Genomic DNA, 20,000 nt, shown 5'->3' with positions numbered 1-20,000 from the left:
TCCCAGGGTGTAAGTTTATAAAATGAGTAGACAAGATTCTTATTGATTAGTTTGTCCTTTTGGTGCATTCTCTTGTCCTCTGTCCCCTCATCTATAGGTTCTGTGGGGCTAAAGGGCACAGCATCATCTTGGCTGTGATTTTCAGTGTCATTTGTGTGAGACTTAGACCCTCTTGTGCTCACTTGCCTAATGGTGCCTTTTAAGAAAGAGGCTCAGTTTTCAAGTTCCATTTTTTCTGTGGTTCTGATGTGCTGCTTTGCCTCCTTCCTTCTGCTCCAAACAGTCTGCCAGTGAGCACTCACTTCTGAAGTTTTAAATATGTTTGGGGGAAAAAAAAGAAAGAAAGAAACAAATACCCTATAAAAAATAGGAACTCAGTGGCTGATAGCATTTGGAACATTGGTGGTGCTCATTAACAGTTGTGATACCAGCCTCACATTCATTCTCATTCCTTTTTTTATTTAAAGATTTATCTTATTTATGCATACAAGAGCTGGGGTATAGGCCAGAGGTGCAGGGGTGGGGTGATGAGAGGGTCACCAGAGACAGAATGGGGTACAGAACAGACAGATTGACTGAAATACACTGCAGAGGGGAGCAGCAGGTGAGACAGGAGGGATCTGCGGTGCCATGTGGGTCAGCCTCCTAACCAGGGATTCAACTTGTGCTGCAGTGGCTGCTGATAGCTTCATAGTGCTTAGACTTCACCCCTTGCGCCACCAGGGAGGCCCCATTCTCCTTGCTTTTGTAGCATATTTATAGGACAAGAAAGAGGCTTTGTGGGTTACTCTTTATGACAAAGAAAACATAAGAGGGTGTGACATAAGGAACAAAGGTCTGGTTTGGAATTAAAAAAAGCAACTGGTGGGTCTACAGACTTGCCCAGGAGATGCAGAGCTCTTGGTAGCGGAGATACGGTTTTCCTGGCACTGACCCAGGTACCCTGGCTCCGATAGCCGCTTGTTGATGTCAGCATGGGTGTTGTTCATGTCATATCACTGAAAAGAGGAGGGACTTGGCTGAGGTCAGGTAGCCAGATCTAACGGTGGACACTGGACAGGTTTCTGACTCCAAGGCAAAGTTTCATTTATTGCAATAATTTTAACAATTTTCCCTTTTCTGTACATATTGTGGAAAATTTAGAAAATTACAAAGGAAAATAGAAAGGGGGACTCACCAAAGACAACTGCTGTTGACATTTTTTTTTAAAAGATTTATTCATTCATTCATTCATTCTTTTTTTTATTTATTTATACATGCACTGGGTACAGTCAGAAGTGTGGGAGGGTGAGAGAATTCACCAGAGCCAGAGCGGGGAGCAGAGCAGGCAGAAGGACCGAAGTACACTGCTGAGGGGAGCAGCGGGCGGCAGGAGAGGTCTGCGCGCCATGTGGGACCCTCCTCCCATGGCCAGGGAGCAGCCGGGGATCGAACCGGCGCTGCAGAGGCTGCAGGCAGCTTCGCAACCCAGCGCTCAACCGCTGTGCCACCAGGGAGGCTCTGCCGTTGACATTTTGATGATTTTCTAAAGTTTTTTAGGAAGAAGGGACATTTGTCTTTGCCAGAAAAGATTTATTTCTACATCTCTGGGAATATCCAGTTTCTTGTCTTGAAGCAGGCATGCTTTTTGTAAGCTTTGGTTCCTTAACAATTAGGTTCAAGTTTTTTATTTTTGTGAAACACTGTATTAAGTACTGTGGGGAAGAGAAAGATGAACAAGGCATTCCTGCCTTCAGAGAGTTTATAATTAAGTGGGTGAGGCAAATGTCTACTCAAGTAATTAGTAAAGGCATCATAGTAATAGCAAACAGCTATGCTACCCAGCTCTGTTCCAGGTGCTTTAGACAAATTGCTCACATTTAATCCTTAATCTTGTGAAGGAGGCACTACCTACTTTACGATTATAGAAAGTACAAGGTTAAATGGCTTGCCCAAAGTGCTAAAACAACCGCCCAGGATGAAATTCAAATCCTGGTTGTCCCCACAAAATCAAGTGACCTCTCAGGAAAAACTGCCCATCAGTCCCAGGAAAGAGAAGCACAGTCAATCTTCCCAGATGAGTAGAGTCAGGGCATATACCTCGATGTCATTCTCTGCTTTTCCTGTTTCAGGTTTTAAGATGAATGAGTCTGATTGTTTTTTGAGTAGCACTCTTTATTTTTCAACATTCCCTGCTTGGATTCTTTTGTTTATTTGGATCACATGATAACTCTCAATTTCAGAACTGTAAGGACATGGAAAGGTTATCTAAACCTCACCTCTTTGTTTCCTTATTTACAGGGAACTGAATCTCAGAGAAGGGAAATGACCAGGGAATACATAATTTTATTTGACTCAGGACCAGAACTCAGGGTTTTTCCACCAGTTCCCCTAAGTGTGAGAGGGTGTGAGACAATACAGGGGTGAATATTTACCTTACTGGTTGTATACACGCGCGTATACTTTTTCATGTTTGTGAGAAGAGAAATACAGGTAGAACATCAAGCTATTCATTTGGCAGCAGGAACTGCTTAGGATGTGGCTAAGGTCTGTGTGGTCTATTTAAAGAAGGAAGTGGAAGTACAGGTTGGGCAGGGATATGGCAGGATAAGGCAGGAATTATGGAGGCTTCTTGCGGGTGATATGTGGATAACATTAGGGCACAGTGCACATGTACCAATTTGTGCTCTCTGACAGGATTTACTTGCAGGGGCTGGAAGAAGGGCACCGGCCCCTTCTGGAAACACATTGCCTGCTAGGTGTTGTACCTGTGGGTCAGTATTAATAGGCTCATTCTGTGTGCGCTAAGAAAGAGCTTGATTAATAAGCCTGTGGTCACACAGGAGTTTAGATCCTGACTTGGGCTCCTTCCCCTGCCCCTTCTAACCACCTGCCACATTCTACAAAGTGGTTGAGCCCTGGGCCCAGCCTGCCCCTCCGCTGGGGTTCTGACATCTTGTTCAGATACGAGGCTCAAGTGGAAATGACTATGGTTTGGTTGCTAGGTTGCCACCATAACCTGCTAATTTAAGGCTTGATTTTGAAAGAATTTTAAAGAATGTGCTGTATTTATAATATGTGGTATTTATCAAATGTGACTCATGCTGGTAAGTGATGGAATTCTTATCCTGCTGCCTTTTGGCTTCCATGCACGTTATGATGAAACAGTGTGCATTGTGAGCTCCATGCAGACATAGATTGTGCCTGTCAGTCTGTCTAAAGGGCAATTACTGGATGATTTTTTGAGAGTGATTCATCTATCCATACTTTAAAGTTCAGAGAATCAACTAGTCGGTTTTTATCTGGAATGGAAGAATGGTGATTAAAGTGGGGGCTGCTCCAGGTTAGCTGAAAAAGAGTTGCAGGTTATAAAGACAGGGCCCCTTTGGGAGATTTTGGTAGAGCTTGGGGTCTCAGCTTGGGATCCCTCCTAAATCAGCCAAGAAGGTTCTACCTCTCCATGGTTTAGGAGCACACTGAGCTTAATCTCTTGCATGAGGCAGTCATTGCTTATCTGCTGTGCATTAGGTGCTATGATAATGGGGAGGCTGGATGATGGACACCCCCCAAAAGATATCCATATTCTAATTCCCAGAACCTGTGATATGTTACCTTATGTGGTATCAGGGACTTTGTAGGTGTGATTAAGTGAAGACTCTTGGAATGGGGAGAGCATCCTGGATTATCTTGGTGGAACCAGTGTAGCCTAAAGGGTTCTTGTAAGAGGGTCAGAGTGAAAAGAAGGAAACTGATAAAGGCAGCAGAAGTTGGGACAATGTGGAGCCATGCACCAAGGCATGGGGGCATTCTCCAGAAGCTGAAAAAAGAAAGGAAGGCATTCTCCTTTAGAGCCTCTAGAAGGAATGCAGCCCTATTGACATTTTTTGGTATTAGCCATTTGAAACTGATTTTGGACTTCTGGCCTCCAGAACTGTAAGATGATAAACCTGTGCTGTTTTAAGTCACTAAATTTGTGGTAATTTGTTATACCAGCTATAGGAAACCAATACAGATAGGTACTGAAAATCAGTGAGGACAGCACATTCCTTACCTTCAGGTGGCTGTCCGACTAGTTGGGGGAGGTAGCCAACTTTGATAATAGTGGTGAGTACCCCAATAAGACTAAGTGCGGAGCCTCCCCGGTGGCGCAGCGGTTGAGCGCTGGGTTGCGAAGCTGCCCGCGGCCTCTGCAGTGCCGGTTCGATCCCCAGCTGCTCCCCGGCCACCGTAGGAGGGTCCCACATGACGCGCAGACCTCTCCTGCCACCCGCTGCTCCCCTCATCAGTGTACTTCGGTCCTTCTGCCTGCTCTGCTCCCCGCTCTGACTCTGGTGAATTCTCTCACCCTCCCGCGCTTCTGACTGTACCCAGTGCTTGCATAAATAAATAAATGAATGAATGAATAAATGACTAAATAAATAAATCTTAAAAAAAAAAAAAAAGACTAAGTGCAGGATTTTTGGAGTTAAATCTGCCTGGGAAGATTAGTAAAGACTTTCTAGGGAAACTGACCACAGAGATGCCACTGAAGGAGAGTTTGAGTCCGGGCACGAGGGGGCCCAGAAAAGAGCCTTTATGGCAAAGAAAAGAGCGTGTTCAAAGTTAGCATTAAGATCTGAGAATTAGGTGACGGCTACAGGCCAGGCTTTGCAAGGCAGGAAGTTACTTTCATCTAAGTTGGTGCAGGTTGTCGGTCTTGTGTTCCGATGAAAGCCTTTCAGGCCTTACAGATTGGGGAGGTCGGCTAGGAAAGCCGTGCTCTATGCTTTGGGGTTGTGTGATGCCAAAGCTAACAGCATCCTGGGCACCTGCTAGCTTTTTAACCTATTTTATCCCATTTAATTTTCAGAACAAGTTCTCAAGGTAGGACTGCTATTTTCTTCATGTTGGAATTGAGGAAAATGAGACCTAGGTTAAGTAATAGGCCCATGGCCGTATAGCTTGTAAGTGGAGGAGCTGAGACTTGAATCCAGGCCTTCAGGCTTCAAGTTCTTACTTTTCTCCTCAGTGGGAGACCGTCATTGGGCCAGAAATCAGAGGACCTCAGTTATAGACCTAGTTCTGCTGCTTGTTAGACTTAGAACAAGGTACCTGTTCTCCAAACTCTGTTTGGAGAACAGTATCCCCATCTGTTCAAGGAGACCATAACCTACCTGCTTCAGCAGTGCCATGAGAATAAAAGGAGACCCTGAAGGAGTGTATCTGCTCTCACCAGTCTCAGATGCCCCCAGCAAGCCTTGTAGTGAGGCCCGTTTTCCACACAGTGCTTGCTCAACTTAAGGATCTTGAAGCAGATTGGAGGATTTGGCCACAGTGGATCACACAGGTGTCTTTGTGGACCAGTGCATTTCTATTCATGGTTAGTGGTGAAGATAGAAAATGGGTAAGAGAGAAGCAGTGAGTGACCTGCCTCAGGTCACTGAGAGTGGCAGTATAAGTCTGGAAGGAAGAAGCATGGTCTGCTTCATGTTCCCTGCAAAGAGGCCAGTGCTAGAGGTGACTGAGGGGAAACCTTTCCTGACTTAGAATCAGGGGAGTAACCTCTAGCTCTGCCACTTACTATGAGTGTGATTTGAGACAAGTTGCTGTGAGTACTGGAGCCTCAGTCTCTTCACGTATAAAATAGGGTTAATGAGTCTTTGCGAGGTATGTAAAAGCATCTTGCCCAGTGCCTTGCGATGCTGGGCGTTCCATGAAGTGACCCTCTCTAAATCTGGCAGTTCAGTACTTCTTAAGGTTAATCCAATAAACCCCAGCTCTTTGCAGGGTTCCACCTTTCTCCCTTGCCTTTCAGACTCATTTAGGCACGTTGTAATTGGATGTGAAGGGAGGGTCTGCTCACAGAATGAGAGCCCCATGAATCTTTCAGGGGGAAGGGAAAACCCTGTACCACCCAGCGGGAAATAGGGAGGAGCGGATTTCAGGTGGCTGCAGTGGGTGCACTGAGCCATTTGGAAGAGAAATTATGTTTGTCTTGCCAAGTAAAAGATTGAGTGTCACTGTTTTGCTTTCTGGGAATAATGGCTGTGCAGATGAAGTAGATTTATGGCGCTGAGATACGTCATACAACAGACTGCTCTCTTTTTGGTTTTTCTCTTCTGATTATTAAAGTAATATGCTTTGGGGGGAATATTTGGAAATACCAAAGAAGAAAATAAAAGCATTTACTTCCATACCCAGAGATGATTACTACCAACATTTTGGTGTATTTCCATTCTTTCTTGAAATGCATCATTTTGATGTTTTATTCACTTAACATTATATCATCTACACTTTCCAGATCCTTACATATTCCTTAAAAACATTATTTGCTGAATAATAGTCTGTGGGGGTACAAGTACCACAATTTTCTTAATCATTCCTTACTCAATGGCGAACTGTTTAGATTGCTTCCACTATAGTACATAAATTTCCCCCTAAAATACATAAAAATATGTATTCCTAGAGCTGGAATTCATAGGTCAAAGTACATTTAAAAGTGCTTATTGTGTTCTATTTACTTTATATTAAGAAGCAAAAACGTCATGGTTCCTTAGGCAGCCGTGGGCTGGCCACTGAGGTCCCTGCTTCTGACCGTTGTGTGCAGACGGGCACCTCCTGGCTGCTCACTTGCTCCCTGGCAGACAGTACAATCAGCCTCTTGTGGTCCCACAGTGAAATTTAAGTAATGGGTCAGCCTTTCCAGTGCTTCCCTTTCTGTCAGGAAGTTCGTTTGTGAATCTAACCTAAATCTCATCTGCTGTGTTTTAAATCCTCACCCTCCGCTGCCTCCCCTCAGTGGAGTGGATGGCGTGGAGCTGTGCGCGGTCTGCGGGCCCACCTTCTTCTCTCCCCACTGCCTGACCGCTGTGATTCTAGCCACCAGCCTTATGTTACCCTGGAGGAAACTTGAGGGTCTCTGACTACTGCTGTCTCGACTGGGAAGGCGGCCCTTGCATCGAGTTGCTGCTGATAACGCCAGGTAGGGTTTCCGAATCTGAGAGCGCCCGAGCCATGGAGACCAGCATCCCAGCCTCTCCTGTGCCCTCTGCAGAACTCTTGGGGGCAATTAGCATTCAGAATGGTGCTCTCCTATTGGCATTGCGTGTCTATCAGATTCATTCTGTGGGAAAAAAGAAATGTGGCTACAGCAGGGATTAATTGTATTTCAGTCCCAAGTGCATTGGCCAAGTGGTAAATGCGCGAAGGAGGATGGTAGGCAGGGAGGACCAGGATGCATTCCGTGACGGGAAGCTGGCCGCAGTGTAGGAGGATACGGTCCCAGTTTATGCCTCCCACGTTGGCACAGTGGCTGCTTGATGCCCTCTGCCCGCAGCCTTCGTCATCTTTCTTAGTTAGGGCCCTTTGTTGGGACCTGACTTCTTTACTACGGGGCAGTGGGATGTTAATTTGGAAGGGAAATGAATATAACTGTAACTTCATCTGTAGAAGAGGCCCCTGGTGTCCCTCACTTAGGTACTTTAGAATCTGGCTGGCAACAGGCCAGCAGGTAGAGTGAGTCTTGCAGGAAACAGCCAGGGAACTGAGTGCTGCAGCACCTGTGGGAGTGTCTTTGAGTGTGGCTGGAAGCCCAGAGGAGGCGGGACCCAAAGTGTCTCTGAGGCTGCCCAGTCTGGTTGACCTCGAGCCCTTTCTCTCCCCTCCATGTCAGTGCCAGGCAGTCCTGCCTTGATACAGACTGCGTGATGCACCCTGGTTTACTTCCGCAGAAGGCCTCTGCCCTTAAGGCACGATACTTCTTTGTACTTTGCTGTTCCCTCCTTCAGTGTTTGGTACAGTGCTAGAGCTTGATTGAAATGAAACAAGCATTTATGAGGCAAATCCCAGTGGTTTTATGCACTCAGTAAGTAAGTATAATTCATTGCTCTTCAGTTCCCATTTATGAATTCCATGTCAGATTGTTTATCCTCCTTTTGAGGATGAGCTTTTCCTTCTGCCTCCCTTTGTTATTCCAAATACACTTTGGGGCTGAATGTCACTGATACTTAGAAGCTTATTTAGCAAGCTGAAGCCCAGTGATCCCACTGCAAGACCATGGCCCAGTGAATACCCTCCCTGACTTGCACATTAGAATCCTTTGTGTGAACATCTAAAAAATATTGATGCTTAGGACCCATTGCTAGAGATTCTGATGGATTTGGTCTAGGTTGGGGCTCTAGCATCATTTTTAAAACATTCCATGGGTGATTCTAATGTTTAGTGATTTTTTCAGAATCAGGAGTAAGCTATGCCTGCCATGTCCTACCAGCAATTTCCCTTTATAGGAGATGTGTACTAGCTGTAGGTTGTTCCACATCCTTTTTGGAAGCAGAAAGGGTAAAATGAAAAATGAGTGCATACGCCGGGTCTTCCATGCATGATATTGGCTTGATGGAAAGTCCCCGGTGGATGGAACTTTCTATTACCGGGTATGTTCTGGCTGTCACTGTGCCTGGTAGTTAAGTGAGGAACCTGGTCAGGGTGAGGATGCTTTAGTTAAGGTTAAAGATAAAAAGGAATAAACAAGGTATTTTATACAGTCAGCCCCTGTATCTGCAGGTTCTGTGTCTGCAGATTCAACCAACCTCGGATGGAAAATACAGATTCTATAGTTAGACCTATGATGGTTGTATCTATACTGAACATGTCAGATTTCTTGTCACTATTCCATAAACAATAGACAATGGCAACTTATTTACATAGCACTTACAGTGTACTGGGTATTCTAGAGATGATTTAGAGCGTATAGGAGGGTGTGTGTAGGTTGTAGGTTATATGCAAATCCCCACTTGAACATCCACATATTTTGGGATTCTTGGGGTCCTGGAACTAATCCCCATACGGAGGATAATTGTATTTGTTTTATAGGGGAAATTGCAACAGGGGCATTAAGTGACTTGCCCAGGATCGTGCCGTGCATTAAGGTTGGAATCAGCCTGGAAGCACCTGTAGTCAAGTCCAGGATGTTAATACCACCTCATATTTGCAGAGACCTTTGCTCTTTGAAAGTATAGCCCATCTTTCTGCACCTCTAGTTTGATTAAGTAGAGAGTACCCTCCATTTTCTATTTTTAACAGTATTTTTTGTTGTGGGCACTGTCCTGTGTATTATAGGACATTTGGCAACACTACTTCTACCCCCTGGATGCCAGTGGGATCCCTCACTTGTGACAGTCAGATGTCTCCCTCCACTGCCATATGTACCCTGAGGGCAGGGGCAAAATTACCCTGGTCGAGAACCACTGCTTTAGTGGCAGAAGCCTTGTGTGTCTGTGATGGTTTCTAAGGTAATGGCAAATTTACATTTGGGGACTTCATTTTTAAATATGCCAAGTTGGTTTCTTCCCAACTTGGCTACCTTGCTGGGTTACACACATAAGTGAAGTCATACTGAATGCTAACTCTCTCCTACTCTCTGGTTTGGCTTGCTAAGGGAAGGTGGAAACAAACTTGGAAAGGCCACTGAATTTGGACTGCAGTCTGAATTTATCTGCCCGCACTGCTCTTCCTAGCTGTGGGGTCTAGGACAAGCACCTGACTTGCTTGAGCCCCTTTTCTCTTCTGCTTATGATGGAAATGTTTGTTGTGAATGAGAACTAAGTGACACCTTGAATGTGGAAGTGTTTATAAAACATTACTCACATATTAAGTGGTGATGAGATTCAGGTCTAATTACCAGCACTTGAGGTTTCTTTCAAATTTAAAGTGCAGAATTCAGCACAGCAATTCTAGACTTTTATTTGGCCAAGTATATTACCCTTTTCATCTTTCTGCCCATAAAGTTAATCTTCTCTTCTCTCACTTTAAATTTAATCTCTTTCTTGGTGGCTATGGCAATACCTTTTTTGGGTCATTGTCTCTGCAAGATTGATTGTTAGTTATTACCTCTGACTGGTGAGAGCCAGGTTTTGTTTTTCTTTTTTTCTTTTATAGTTTTTTTTCCCCTTTGTGGTTTCCAAAGGACTGTCAAATATTTTATGAAAATCAAAAGCAGTGCCACCTCTCTTTTCCTCAGTGCCAGCACCTAGAGCCATGTATGGTAATTGGTGTGTGAGGTCAGCGCGTGCACAGGGAAACCAGCATCAATCTGCAAAGAGATGCTTGCAGACGAACTTGGAGATTAAAGGTCTCTGAGCTCTTTGGCACAGGAAAGCTCAGTTAGCCTGGCACTTAGTTTTGCAGATGAGGAAACTAAGCCCAGAGTGGGAACGTGTCCGAGATGTCACAGAGACAGACTTTCCAGGTAGCAAGGCTCTTGGCATGCAGCTCAGATGGTGGGGGAGCAGGCGCCCTCCATATCCTGGGGGCTGGGCTGCCTTCTCTTTACTTCAGCTATTGCCTGCAGGTCCTATGAAATTCTCTCTCTGCTTAGTGGCTGGAAATTCACCAGATTTCACACAGTATTTGGCACGATTTTCACGGATGCTAATGTAGCAGGACGTCTTGAGAGGAAACAGCACTGAACATGAAGGGTTCCAGCTTCAGGTGTGAACATATTAGCAAGGAAAAAGACCAAGACACTGAAGCACCTTTCATTTCTTCAGTAACCACACCACCCTTCCTTAATTCCACATTTTCTCCCACTCTGATGTGCTCCTATGTCCTCATCACTGTAAATATTCATGGTTGGTATACTCGCTGTTTGCATGCTTACTACACACCAGTGCATGTGAAGTGTTTACGCAATGCAAAAGTCATTTGATCTACCCAGAAACTCCACAAAAGGGTACTAGCACTATCATTTTTGTAAATGAGAAAGCAGGTTAAGTAACTTATTTAAAGTCACCGAGCATGTGGGAGAACTGAAAATTCAAACCCCTCCAATTCATGAAACCTAAATAGTCTTGCTTCTGGTCTGTACACCTCACCAGCCTGCTCCTCTCCAACCAAAATCGATGACTTTAAGGACCTGCTGTTTGTCAGCTGGCCAGTGTGAACCTTTGGGGCTGTCCCCTGGGTCACCACCTGCCCCTGGGCATTTCTGAGGTTGAGCCAAGAGCCTGAATGAACTGTCCCCAACTCGGGCACCAGAGGTGTGCTTGCTGTCAAGGGAAGCATAGCCTTTAGAGACTGAGGCCTGGGTTTTGGTTGCATGGATTCCTTAACCTTCTAGAGCCTCGTCTTCCTTGGCTACAAAGTGGAGGTGATTCCTCTCACAAAAAATCTTTTTTTTTTTTGAAAGCATTAAATGAAAAACTTCACATTGAACGTGTTTGTAAGCTGAGTTTAAGTGGGATCCTGAGACTTGTGATTATCCAGTGCCTAATTCATCACTGTCATGATACTAAAGAAAGGTAGAGAGGGAGCCTGGAGGAGAATGTTCAAGGAAATGAAGTCCAGGGACAGCTGGGAAGAAGGGAGGGAAGCAAACTAATCTCCTTGCCAGTCTTTCAAAGCCTGTTACCTTCATGCCATGTGTGAAGCTGCCATTCTGCCTCCTTCCTCCTCTGGATAAAGTGTTCACAGGCATTGTTGGGGGATCAGGGGTGCCTACAGGTTCCACTCCCCTGTAGATATTCACCTAAGGGCTCCATCCTGCTCTTCCTTGGGGCTTTGCAGCAATGAAGGGCTCTTGGAGGGCTTGGTTTGTTTAAATGGAAATTGTTAATACTTTGGGCTAGAGTGACCCTAGGAAAGCAGAAAATTAATTTTTTTTTCATCATGGAGGTAGTATACGACAACTTCCCAAACTGGATAATGGAGAAAAGGTGGAAAAATACCTATATTCATGTTACCTTAAGGTGTATTTTTCAAAAACTTGTTGGGAGGTGGATGGGAAGGTGGGAGAGTAATAATTTCTATTTTAACTATATATATATATATATATATCATGTAACTAAATATATATCTCATATATATATATCATGGCACAGTACAAAAGCAGTAAAAAATAAGTTTTTATTGAATGTGCTTTTAGTCATATTGTACATATGGTCTTTGGCTCTGTTAACATTACATTATTTTCATATGTCTAAACAACATTCTTCCCCACTTTAAAGGTTTTAAAAAAAATGCAAGCAATATATGCAAAATGTATCTATGAATTTTTAATTATATAAGTGGGTAGCAAAACACCAACTTGGTGACAGTGGTGAAATATTACAAGTGATTTTTATTTTTTTTGCTTTTTCTAAATTATCTGCAATGAGCAGGAACATAGAGAAGTATGCAAAGGAGATACTATCTTTAATCTTAGAATTAACATTGTGACCTTTTTATATCCAGTGTTCTTTGGATTTTGTAAATATAATTGAGATTATACATTATTTTATATCATTGTGGGTCCTGGTTGGTTTTCATTTAACATAAGAGTTTATTAAATTTAGATTCTTTATAAACTTTTTAAATGGATGCATAATGTTCTTTCAAGTAGAAACAGCATATTTTGTTTCTGTTCACATATGGTTGAACAATTAGGTTATTTCCAGTTTTTTTTTACTTTTAATTTAATGTCATCATGAACAAGTTAGGGAACATAGCATTTTGAAGTGCATATTCTGAAGAAGTCAGTCTAGGACTTGAAGAACTGTATTCCTGATGGGTGGATGCACAGCAGACACCCAGTAGTTGCTTAGTGAATGAGGGGACATATGTGAAGGCGTTTTCTATAAATGCTTTCAATAATTGGTCACATGGGAGAGCAAAGACTGTTTTAAGGCAATGAAAGCATGTTGAGAGGGACCCCAAAAATGGATTTGAAAATCCAAACTCTCCTTAATCTTATAGCCTCAAGGTTTTTGAGAGTGATTTGCAATTTTGCATGAGAGATTATAAGGAGAAAGTAGAGCAAGTTCTACAATTTCACAAATCACTATTGTTGCCCCACATCGGAGAACCAATTGGCAGCAATACTTTTCCAGTCTTTGAAGGAAGGGAGCATGGCAAGGACAAAAGCCTAAAGGACAGTTTGTTGTCTGACTGCATGTTGTCCCAGTAGCCGCTGAAACCAAATCAATTTGTGGAGGATTGTAAGGTTTTTCTTTGGCTTGACTCTCTTTTGGAATTGAATAGCAAAACAGAATTTCTCTGAAAAGTGTCTCTTTATTTGTGCCTGGAGTGCTCTGTAATTTGGACCTTGTCAGAACAGTCTGTCTTTATTTTGAATTTGGAGCCATTGACTCCCCTTTTCTTTCTACTGTGAGCTATTTATATGCCAAAAAAGCGTAAGTGGAGGCCTTTTTACCTTCTTGCTCATAATTTCAAGAAATAAAGAAAGGAAAGCAGCATTCTTTAGAATCTGTAATCCCTGAGTGTTTGCAACAAAGAAATGAAAAATATTCTAATATGGATGTTCCCGCAGTGTTGATGGATTATGGATGGGAAATGAGAAGCTGGGCTGTTGCGTCCTAAGGTGTGTTTCTCAGCCTTTTCCAAGACCCACTGGGCCAGGGGACCCTCTTCACCCTGCTGCACATGCATCCCAAACACACCCTTTTAGTCCATTTATTCATTCCATTCATTTACTCATTCTCTCTGTTTGGTTCCCTCTGGTTATTGATCACTTCATGTTCTGGGCTGTGAGGGTGCCAAGTGACATGGCTAGACTAACACTTCCTCCTATTTCAGTTGGGGTTCAATGGCAGTAATGAGAAATGGATTTAATACAGTGAGTTAGGTGCTTACGTCATCGTTGGAAGGGTGAATGAGCAGGCTCTAGGCGGGCCTCTGGCAGTGGCTCCTAAAACAAGACTGAAAATGGTCCACTCGTTAACTGTTTTTTTTTCCCCTTTTTCTCTCTTTTCTGCCTGTTTCCTGCTACCAATTTCTCTGTCCCAGATCTTAGACTCTCCCCTTCTGAGACCTGTTTCATGGAATTCAGGGTTTGTCATGTCAATGATCAAGCCTGCTGTTAATAACAGTTGTACACCCTTCACAATGCACCTGCTGTGTGCTAAGTCTTTTGCATGTCTTATCTCAAGTCTCACATTATCTCATTATAAATAAGGAACCTGATGCTAATAAAAGTTAAGTGACTTACCCAAGACAATTCAGCCACTAAGTAATATTTGAATGCAGGCAACGTTCCTGTCCAGAGATGCTTGCGGCTTAAAAGATAAGCTGGAACAAAGAAGATACCCAGATGGCCAGTAAGCTCATGAAAAGATGCACAAGATCATTAACCATAAACAAAATGCAAATCAAAACCATAACGAGATAGCCCTTTACACACACGAGGCTGTCTATATTAAAAATGACAGACAATTAAAAAGTGCTGTTAGGGACATGAAATTGGAACACTAATACACTACTGGAATGGAAAATGCTGCGTCCACTTTGGAAACCAGTTTGCAAGTCCTCTATATATAGTTACCATGTGACTCATGATTCTACTCCTACATATATACCCAAGAGAAATGAAAACCTATGTCCACACAAAAACTTGCACATGAATGTTCATAACAGCATCATGGAAAGTCCATCAGCAGTTGAAGTAGGTTAATAAAATGTGGTGTATCCTTATAGTGGAGTGTTATTCATCAATTAAGGAGTGTCAAGCAGTGATATGTTACAAGGATAGAACTTGAAAGATGCCAATCACAAAAGATGACACAGTATATAAACTCGTTTATATGAAATGTTGAGAATAAGCAAATCTATGGAGCTAGAAAGTAGATTGGTCATTGCCTAGGGCTAGAAGGGGGCTGATAGCTAAAGGGTGTGGGCTTTCTTCTTAGGGTGATGAAAATGATCTAAAATTGAGGTTATGGGGCCTCCCCGGTGGCGCAGCGGTTGAGCGCTGGGTTGCGAAGCTGCCCGCGGCCTCTGCTGCGCCAGTTCCATCCCCGGCTGCTCCCCGGCCACCGGAGGAGGGTCCCACATGGCGCGCAGACCTCTCCTGCCGCCCACTGCTCCCCTCAGCAGTGTACTTCGGTCCTTCTGCCTGCTCTGCTCCCCACTCTGGCTCTGGTGAATTCTCTCACCCTCCTGCGCTTCTGACTGTACCCAGTGCATGTATAAACAAAACAAACAAACAAACAAACAAATAAAAACATGCCTCTATTAAAAAAAAAAGTATTAAAAAAATAAAATTGAGGTTATGTTTTTATAATTATGACTATATTGAGGATACTAAAAGACACTGTGTTGTATACTTTAAATGGATGATTTGTTTGACACCTGAATTATATCTCAATAAAGCTGTTACCAAGCCAAAAAAGAGAAAAGGAAAAGTTGATGGATAATAGTTACCCAGATAAATGAATTGCTGATGGTGGGATTTAGAGAATAGTAGATAAATCCTACGCAATTCTCTTAAGATTTTGGCTTATATTAATTTGTCCTCACTAGAAATGACTGAAGAAATGAACTTAATTTAGCACAAAGTTAAATACCCAGCTCCCACTTGACTATCTGGTCATTGGTAGATTGGTAGATCATTGGGAGATCTTGAGGTGATTTTTCTTAGCTGTTACTTTCCTAGGTTGTTTGATTTTTCTCTAAGGGACAAATGTACATTGCTTTTCACATAGAAAACCAAAAATAAACTGTCATAAAATATGTATTCCATTGTGCAAAAAGAACATCATGACTTCCACATGATGTGCCAGTTGAACTAGTTTGAAAATTTTTGACCTAGAAAAAAGATTTTTGGGAGAAAAATGAGAGGTGTCACAAGTGTGTTTGTCCCTGAATTGAGCTGGTATCACAATCCAGCCATCCTCACAGCCTCCTGCTTTTCACCCTCTCATATCTTACTTGCCCTTTGAGTCTGTACAAGGACCATCAAGTTAAAGATCATACTGGTGTATGCAATTTTGTACACAACTTATTTACGAGGCAAAGACAGTGGGGGTGGGGGTGTTTGATGAACAGTCAGATCAAATTAAATACATGTAAAAGGAAGAAATGTAGTGGGGCATCTGTGCCCTTAGGTAATTTGTTCCATTTTATTGTCCAAGTATAATTGCTGATGCCAGCATTTCATAGTCTACTTGTAACCCATAAAACACCTCATGAAAATTACAAGGCCTTCACAGAACAGGAAATCACTGTATCCCCCTCCCCTTTCCACCTGAGCTAAGGGCAGGCTGGACCACGAGTCTGTTTTTTTAACAGGATTTATGGATCAGCAGAGTGAAATTTATAGAGGCCCAACTATATGTATGAAGACAGAATTCGCAGTTATGCAATCAGAGTAAAGCTGAGGATTTACAACCCGTGAGAGGCTTACATATGGAGAGTTCTTTTCCCATTACACATTAAGTTGGCAACTTGGAGTGTGACCTGGATTTCTTGGGCTGGAAGGTGGCAAGCTCTGGGGTTTTAAGGCTGTCTACATTTATTGTGTGTGCCTGCAAGTAAGATCCAGGTGCCTTCCAGGTAAAAGAGGGAGTGAGTCGGGGGAGAAACTCACTAGGTGTATCCTGCACCTCACCCTGACAAGCCAGCCAGCACTTTTCCTGCACACCCCTGGCACCGGGGACCAATGACAGCAGGCCTGGAACAGCTTGCAGAGTATGGTAAAAGGAGAAATACCAGAGAACGAGGTTTTCAGTTCTTCACCACACCACTATAGGAGCATTCTGCCTTTGGGCAAATCACTCTTTTTTTAAGACTTTCCTGATCTTTAACAGAACAATGCCACTTCCCCTCCATGCTCAGGGTGACTGCCATATGACAGTCACATGGAAAGCACATAGCACAGTGCTTAAGACATGTTAGATCTTTGACATAGGTCATTGCTTCTTTCCCGTTTTTCTGCTTTGCCTCCCCTTTTCCAAGCCTCATTCTTCCAGTGGCTTGGCGGAGAAAATTACCCAACTTTCTCTACCTTCAGAGATCACCTGTCATGTCAGTATTCTATTAAACTATTTTCTACCTACCTGTCTGTTTTTGTGCTAGTTTTTAGTCTATATTTGAAGTAAAACCCATAGAAACAAACAAACAAAAAAATGTTACTCTAAAATAACATTGTCTAGGAGGGCACCTGTGATGATGGAAATGTTCTTGACTATCCTTGTTTTGCTCGTTCACTTTGATTTTTTTTTTTTTTTTTTTTAGAGGCATGTTTTATTTATTTATTTGTTTGTTTGTTTGTTTTGTTTATACATGCACTGGGTACAGTCAGAAGCGCAGGAGGGTGAGAGAATTCACCAGAGCCAGAGCGGGGAGCAGAGCAGGCAGAAGGACCGAAGTACACTGCTGAGGGGAGCAGCGGGCGGCAGGAGAGGTCTGTGCGCCATGTGGGACCCTCCTCCAGTGGCAGGGGAGCAGCCGGGGATCGAACCGGCGCCGCAGAGGCCGCAGGCAGCTTCGCAACCCAGCGCTCAACCGCTGCGCCACCAGGGAGGCCCTCGTTCACTTTGATTTTAAGATCAGTTTGCAAAGATCCATGAAAAGCACTGTGAGAAGTTGATTGGTTTCACATTGAATTTCTTTTTTTTTATTTAAAAAAAATTTTTTTTAAAGATTTATTTATTTATACAAGCACTGGGTACAGTCAGAAGTGCAGGAGGGTGAGAGAATTCACCAGAGCCAGAGCAGGGAGCAGAACAGGCAGACAGACGAAGTACACTGCTGAGGGGAGCAGCGGGCAGCAGGAGAGGTCTGCATGCCATGTGGGACCCTCGCCCTGTGGCCAGGGATGGAACCGGTGCTGCAGAGGCTGCAGCAGCTTTGCAACCCAGCGCTCAAACTCAGCGCCACTGGGGAGGCCCGGTTTCACATTGAATTTATAGATTAATTTAGGAACAAATTGAAAGCTTTATGACATTGGGATTCTCAAGCTTTTACATTGAGACCTTTAAAAATATTTTTCAGAAAGACCTATTTTTCTGAAAGTTCTATCAGAGGTTCATACAGGGTGAAACAATCAGTAGAAGTCACGGTTTTAGACTGTTGGTTGGATGGCCATGAGGACAGTGAGTTAGAGCAGAGTCTAGAACCACGGAGGTTAGCTGGAAGGGGGCTGTTAGAGTCGTCCAGCTGGGAGGGGAGGAAAGCTTGCATTTAGGAGTGTGAGAAGGGTGCAGGGCCAACATAGGCCAGAGACATTTCTTAGGAAGTGTGGACAAGGCCGCCTCAAACCATTCAGTGCAAAATAAGGCAGAGTAGTAGTAGTAATACCTGCTGCCACTGATTGACAGCTCTTGATGTACCAGGTAGAGTGCCGGCAGGTTATGACCACCATTATTTCTGCTCCCCATGCTCCTAAGTAGGCTTTGTTATTCTAGCTTCCAGGGGAAGAAACCAAATCTCAGAGGGGCTAAGTAACCAACCCAAAGTCACTCAGGGGGGCAAAGCAGGTGTTCCAATCTAGATCTGCTTCTGCCCTAAGGCCACTGAATACTCGTCTCATCTTGGGTTGTCTCCGTTTATTGGAAGTGTTTTATGAAACTATGCCAGATCTTTTGAATTTTTTATTTTATTTATTTTTTTTAATATTTATTTATACAAGCACTGGGTACAGTCAGAAGCGTGGGAGGTTGAGAGAATTCACCAGAGCCAGAGCGGGGAGCAGAGCAGGCAGAAGGACCGAAGTACACTGCCTAGGGGAGCAGCAGGCGGCATGTGGGACCCTCCTCCGGTGGCCGGGGAGCAGCCGGGGATCGAACCGGCACTGCAGAGGCTGCAGGCAGCTTTGCAACCCAGTGCTCAACCGCTGTGCCACCAGGGAGGCCCCAGGTCTTTTGAATTTTATGACTGAAATAAAGATGACTAAAATTCTGTTCCTAATCATAGTCAGAAAACTAAATTGGAATGTTTACCTAGTTTTATAATGTTTGATAAAAGAGTTAGACAAGTCTGAGTTTACAAGATCTATAAAATTTGAGTTCTTGAGAGGGTGGGAAAGTGGACTTTGGTGGTGTAGGGGCGGATCATGTGACTGGAGAAATCACCAGAAATATTTTTTGAATTCTGAAAGTGCTCCTGGTCTTGTATTTCTGGGTAACATTTTGTTGATGTTTTTCCACCATTGGTCAGAGGGGAAAAAAAGAATAGCCTTAATTAAAATTTCTATTGTCTTTACTACAGAGGAAGGAAGCCATTCCGTGGTTGTCATGGTGATTTCTGAATGACATCCTTGAAGTGAGTAGTGATTGCCATCCAGAGCCCTGAAATGAACATTTATCATTTTTCTTGCCCCCTGAGAGGCTGGCAGACCAAACTGCACATTTCCTTAATGGCCTTTGAAATTCACATTTGAGCCAAAAGTGTGTGTGCAAGGGAATGCGCTCCACTGCAGCCACAGTTAGAGTCAGTCGCAGAGTCTGAAATCCTATTCCTAATTGCTTTGTATTCCTGAAGCAAAATGGCATATGTGAGGCGCTTATGAAAACTCCCTGAAAGTAATTAGAAACTACCAGCCTCTCACGTGGCACAGCAGGACAGCTTGCAAGTCTTTCTCTCCCTCCAGCCCCCCCTGTTCCCCTCCCAGGCACTCAGAGGCCTTGCCTGATACACCTTCTCTGCAGGCTGCCCATTTAAAGAGGCTTGCACTTAATGCCCAGCAACTTTATTTTTTTTTTTTTTATTATTATTTATTTATTTATTTTTTATTTATTTATACAAGCACTGGGTACAGTCAGAAGCGCGGGAGGGTGAGAGAATTCACCAGAGCCAGAGCGGGGAGCAGAGCAGGCAGAAGGACCGAAGTACACTGCTGAGGGGAGCAGCGGGCGGCAGGAGAGGTCTGCGCGCCATGTGGGACCCTCCTCCGGTGGCCGGGGAGCAGCCGGGGATCGAACCGGCGTCGCAGAGGCTGCGGGCAGCTTCGCAACCCAGCGCTCAACCGTTGCGCCACCGGGGAGGCCCAATGCCCAGCAACTTTAAATGCTGCCACTTACCTCCAGCCCTCCGCATCTCTCCCTGCACCCTGCCAGAGCACTGGAGCCAGCAGGCTGCATGCAGACAGATGCTATTTCTGACAGTAAAACCAGGTTCTTTTGCTGGATTGGGGTGTTTCTGTGCAGTATGATTAGGGTATAAGAAGGGGGATGTTGTGCAGCCGGGTAATGTGGATGGATATTTCAGAGCTCTGTCTGCACAAAAGGTTATATAGAGCCCTCCCACAAAGGCTGAAGAAGACAGGACAGTGACTC

The 20,000-nt window shown here is 43.9% G+C and overlaps 1 protein-coding gene across 3 annotated transcripts in view; it reads left to right on the top strand.

The window, feature by feature from the left end:
- PLEKHA7 (pleckstrin homology domain containing A7) overlaps positions 1–20,000 on the top strand; it is a 220,398-nt gene that overhangs the window by 98,533 nt on the left and 101,865 nt on the right. Inside the window, exon 1 of one of the 3 annotated variants that reach the window (XM_037522712.2) lies at positions 18,962–18,987. The exons of the other annotated variants lie outside the window; for them this stretch is intronic. Coding sequence (XP_037378609.1) covers positions 18,974–18,987 — 14 coding nt within the window. The 5' untranslated portion in view covers positions 18,962–18,973. Of the gene's footprint in view, positions 1–18,961; positions 18,988–20,000 lie in introns of those variants that run through there. 3 annotated transcript variants of the gene reach the window in all.

The sequence above is a fragment of the Talpa occidentalis genome, unplaced genomic scaffold, assembly GCF_014898055.3.
Source record: "Talpa occidentalis isolate TD23 unplaced genomic scaffold, MPIMG_talOcc4v2.1 talOcc4.3, whole genome shotgun sequence".
NCBI lineage: Eukaryota > Metazoa > Chordata > Mammalia > Eulipotyphla > Talpidae > Talpa > Talpa occidentalis.
This window is presented reverse-complemented; position numbering and strand designations above follow the sequence as displayed.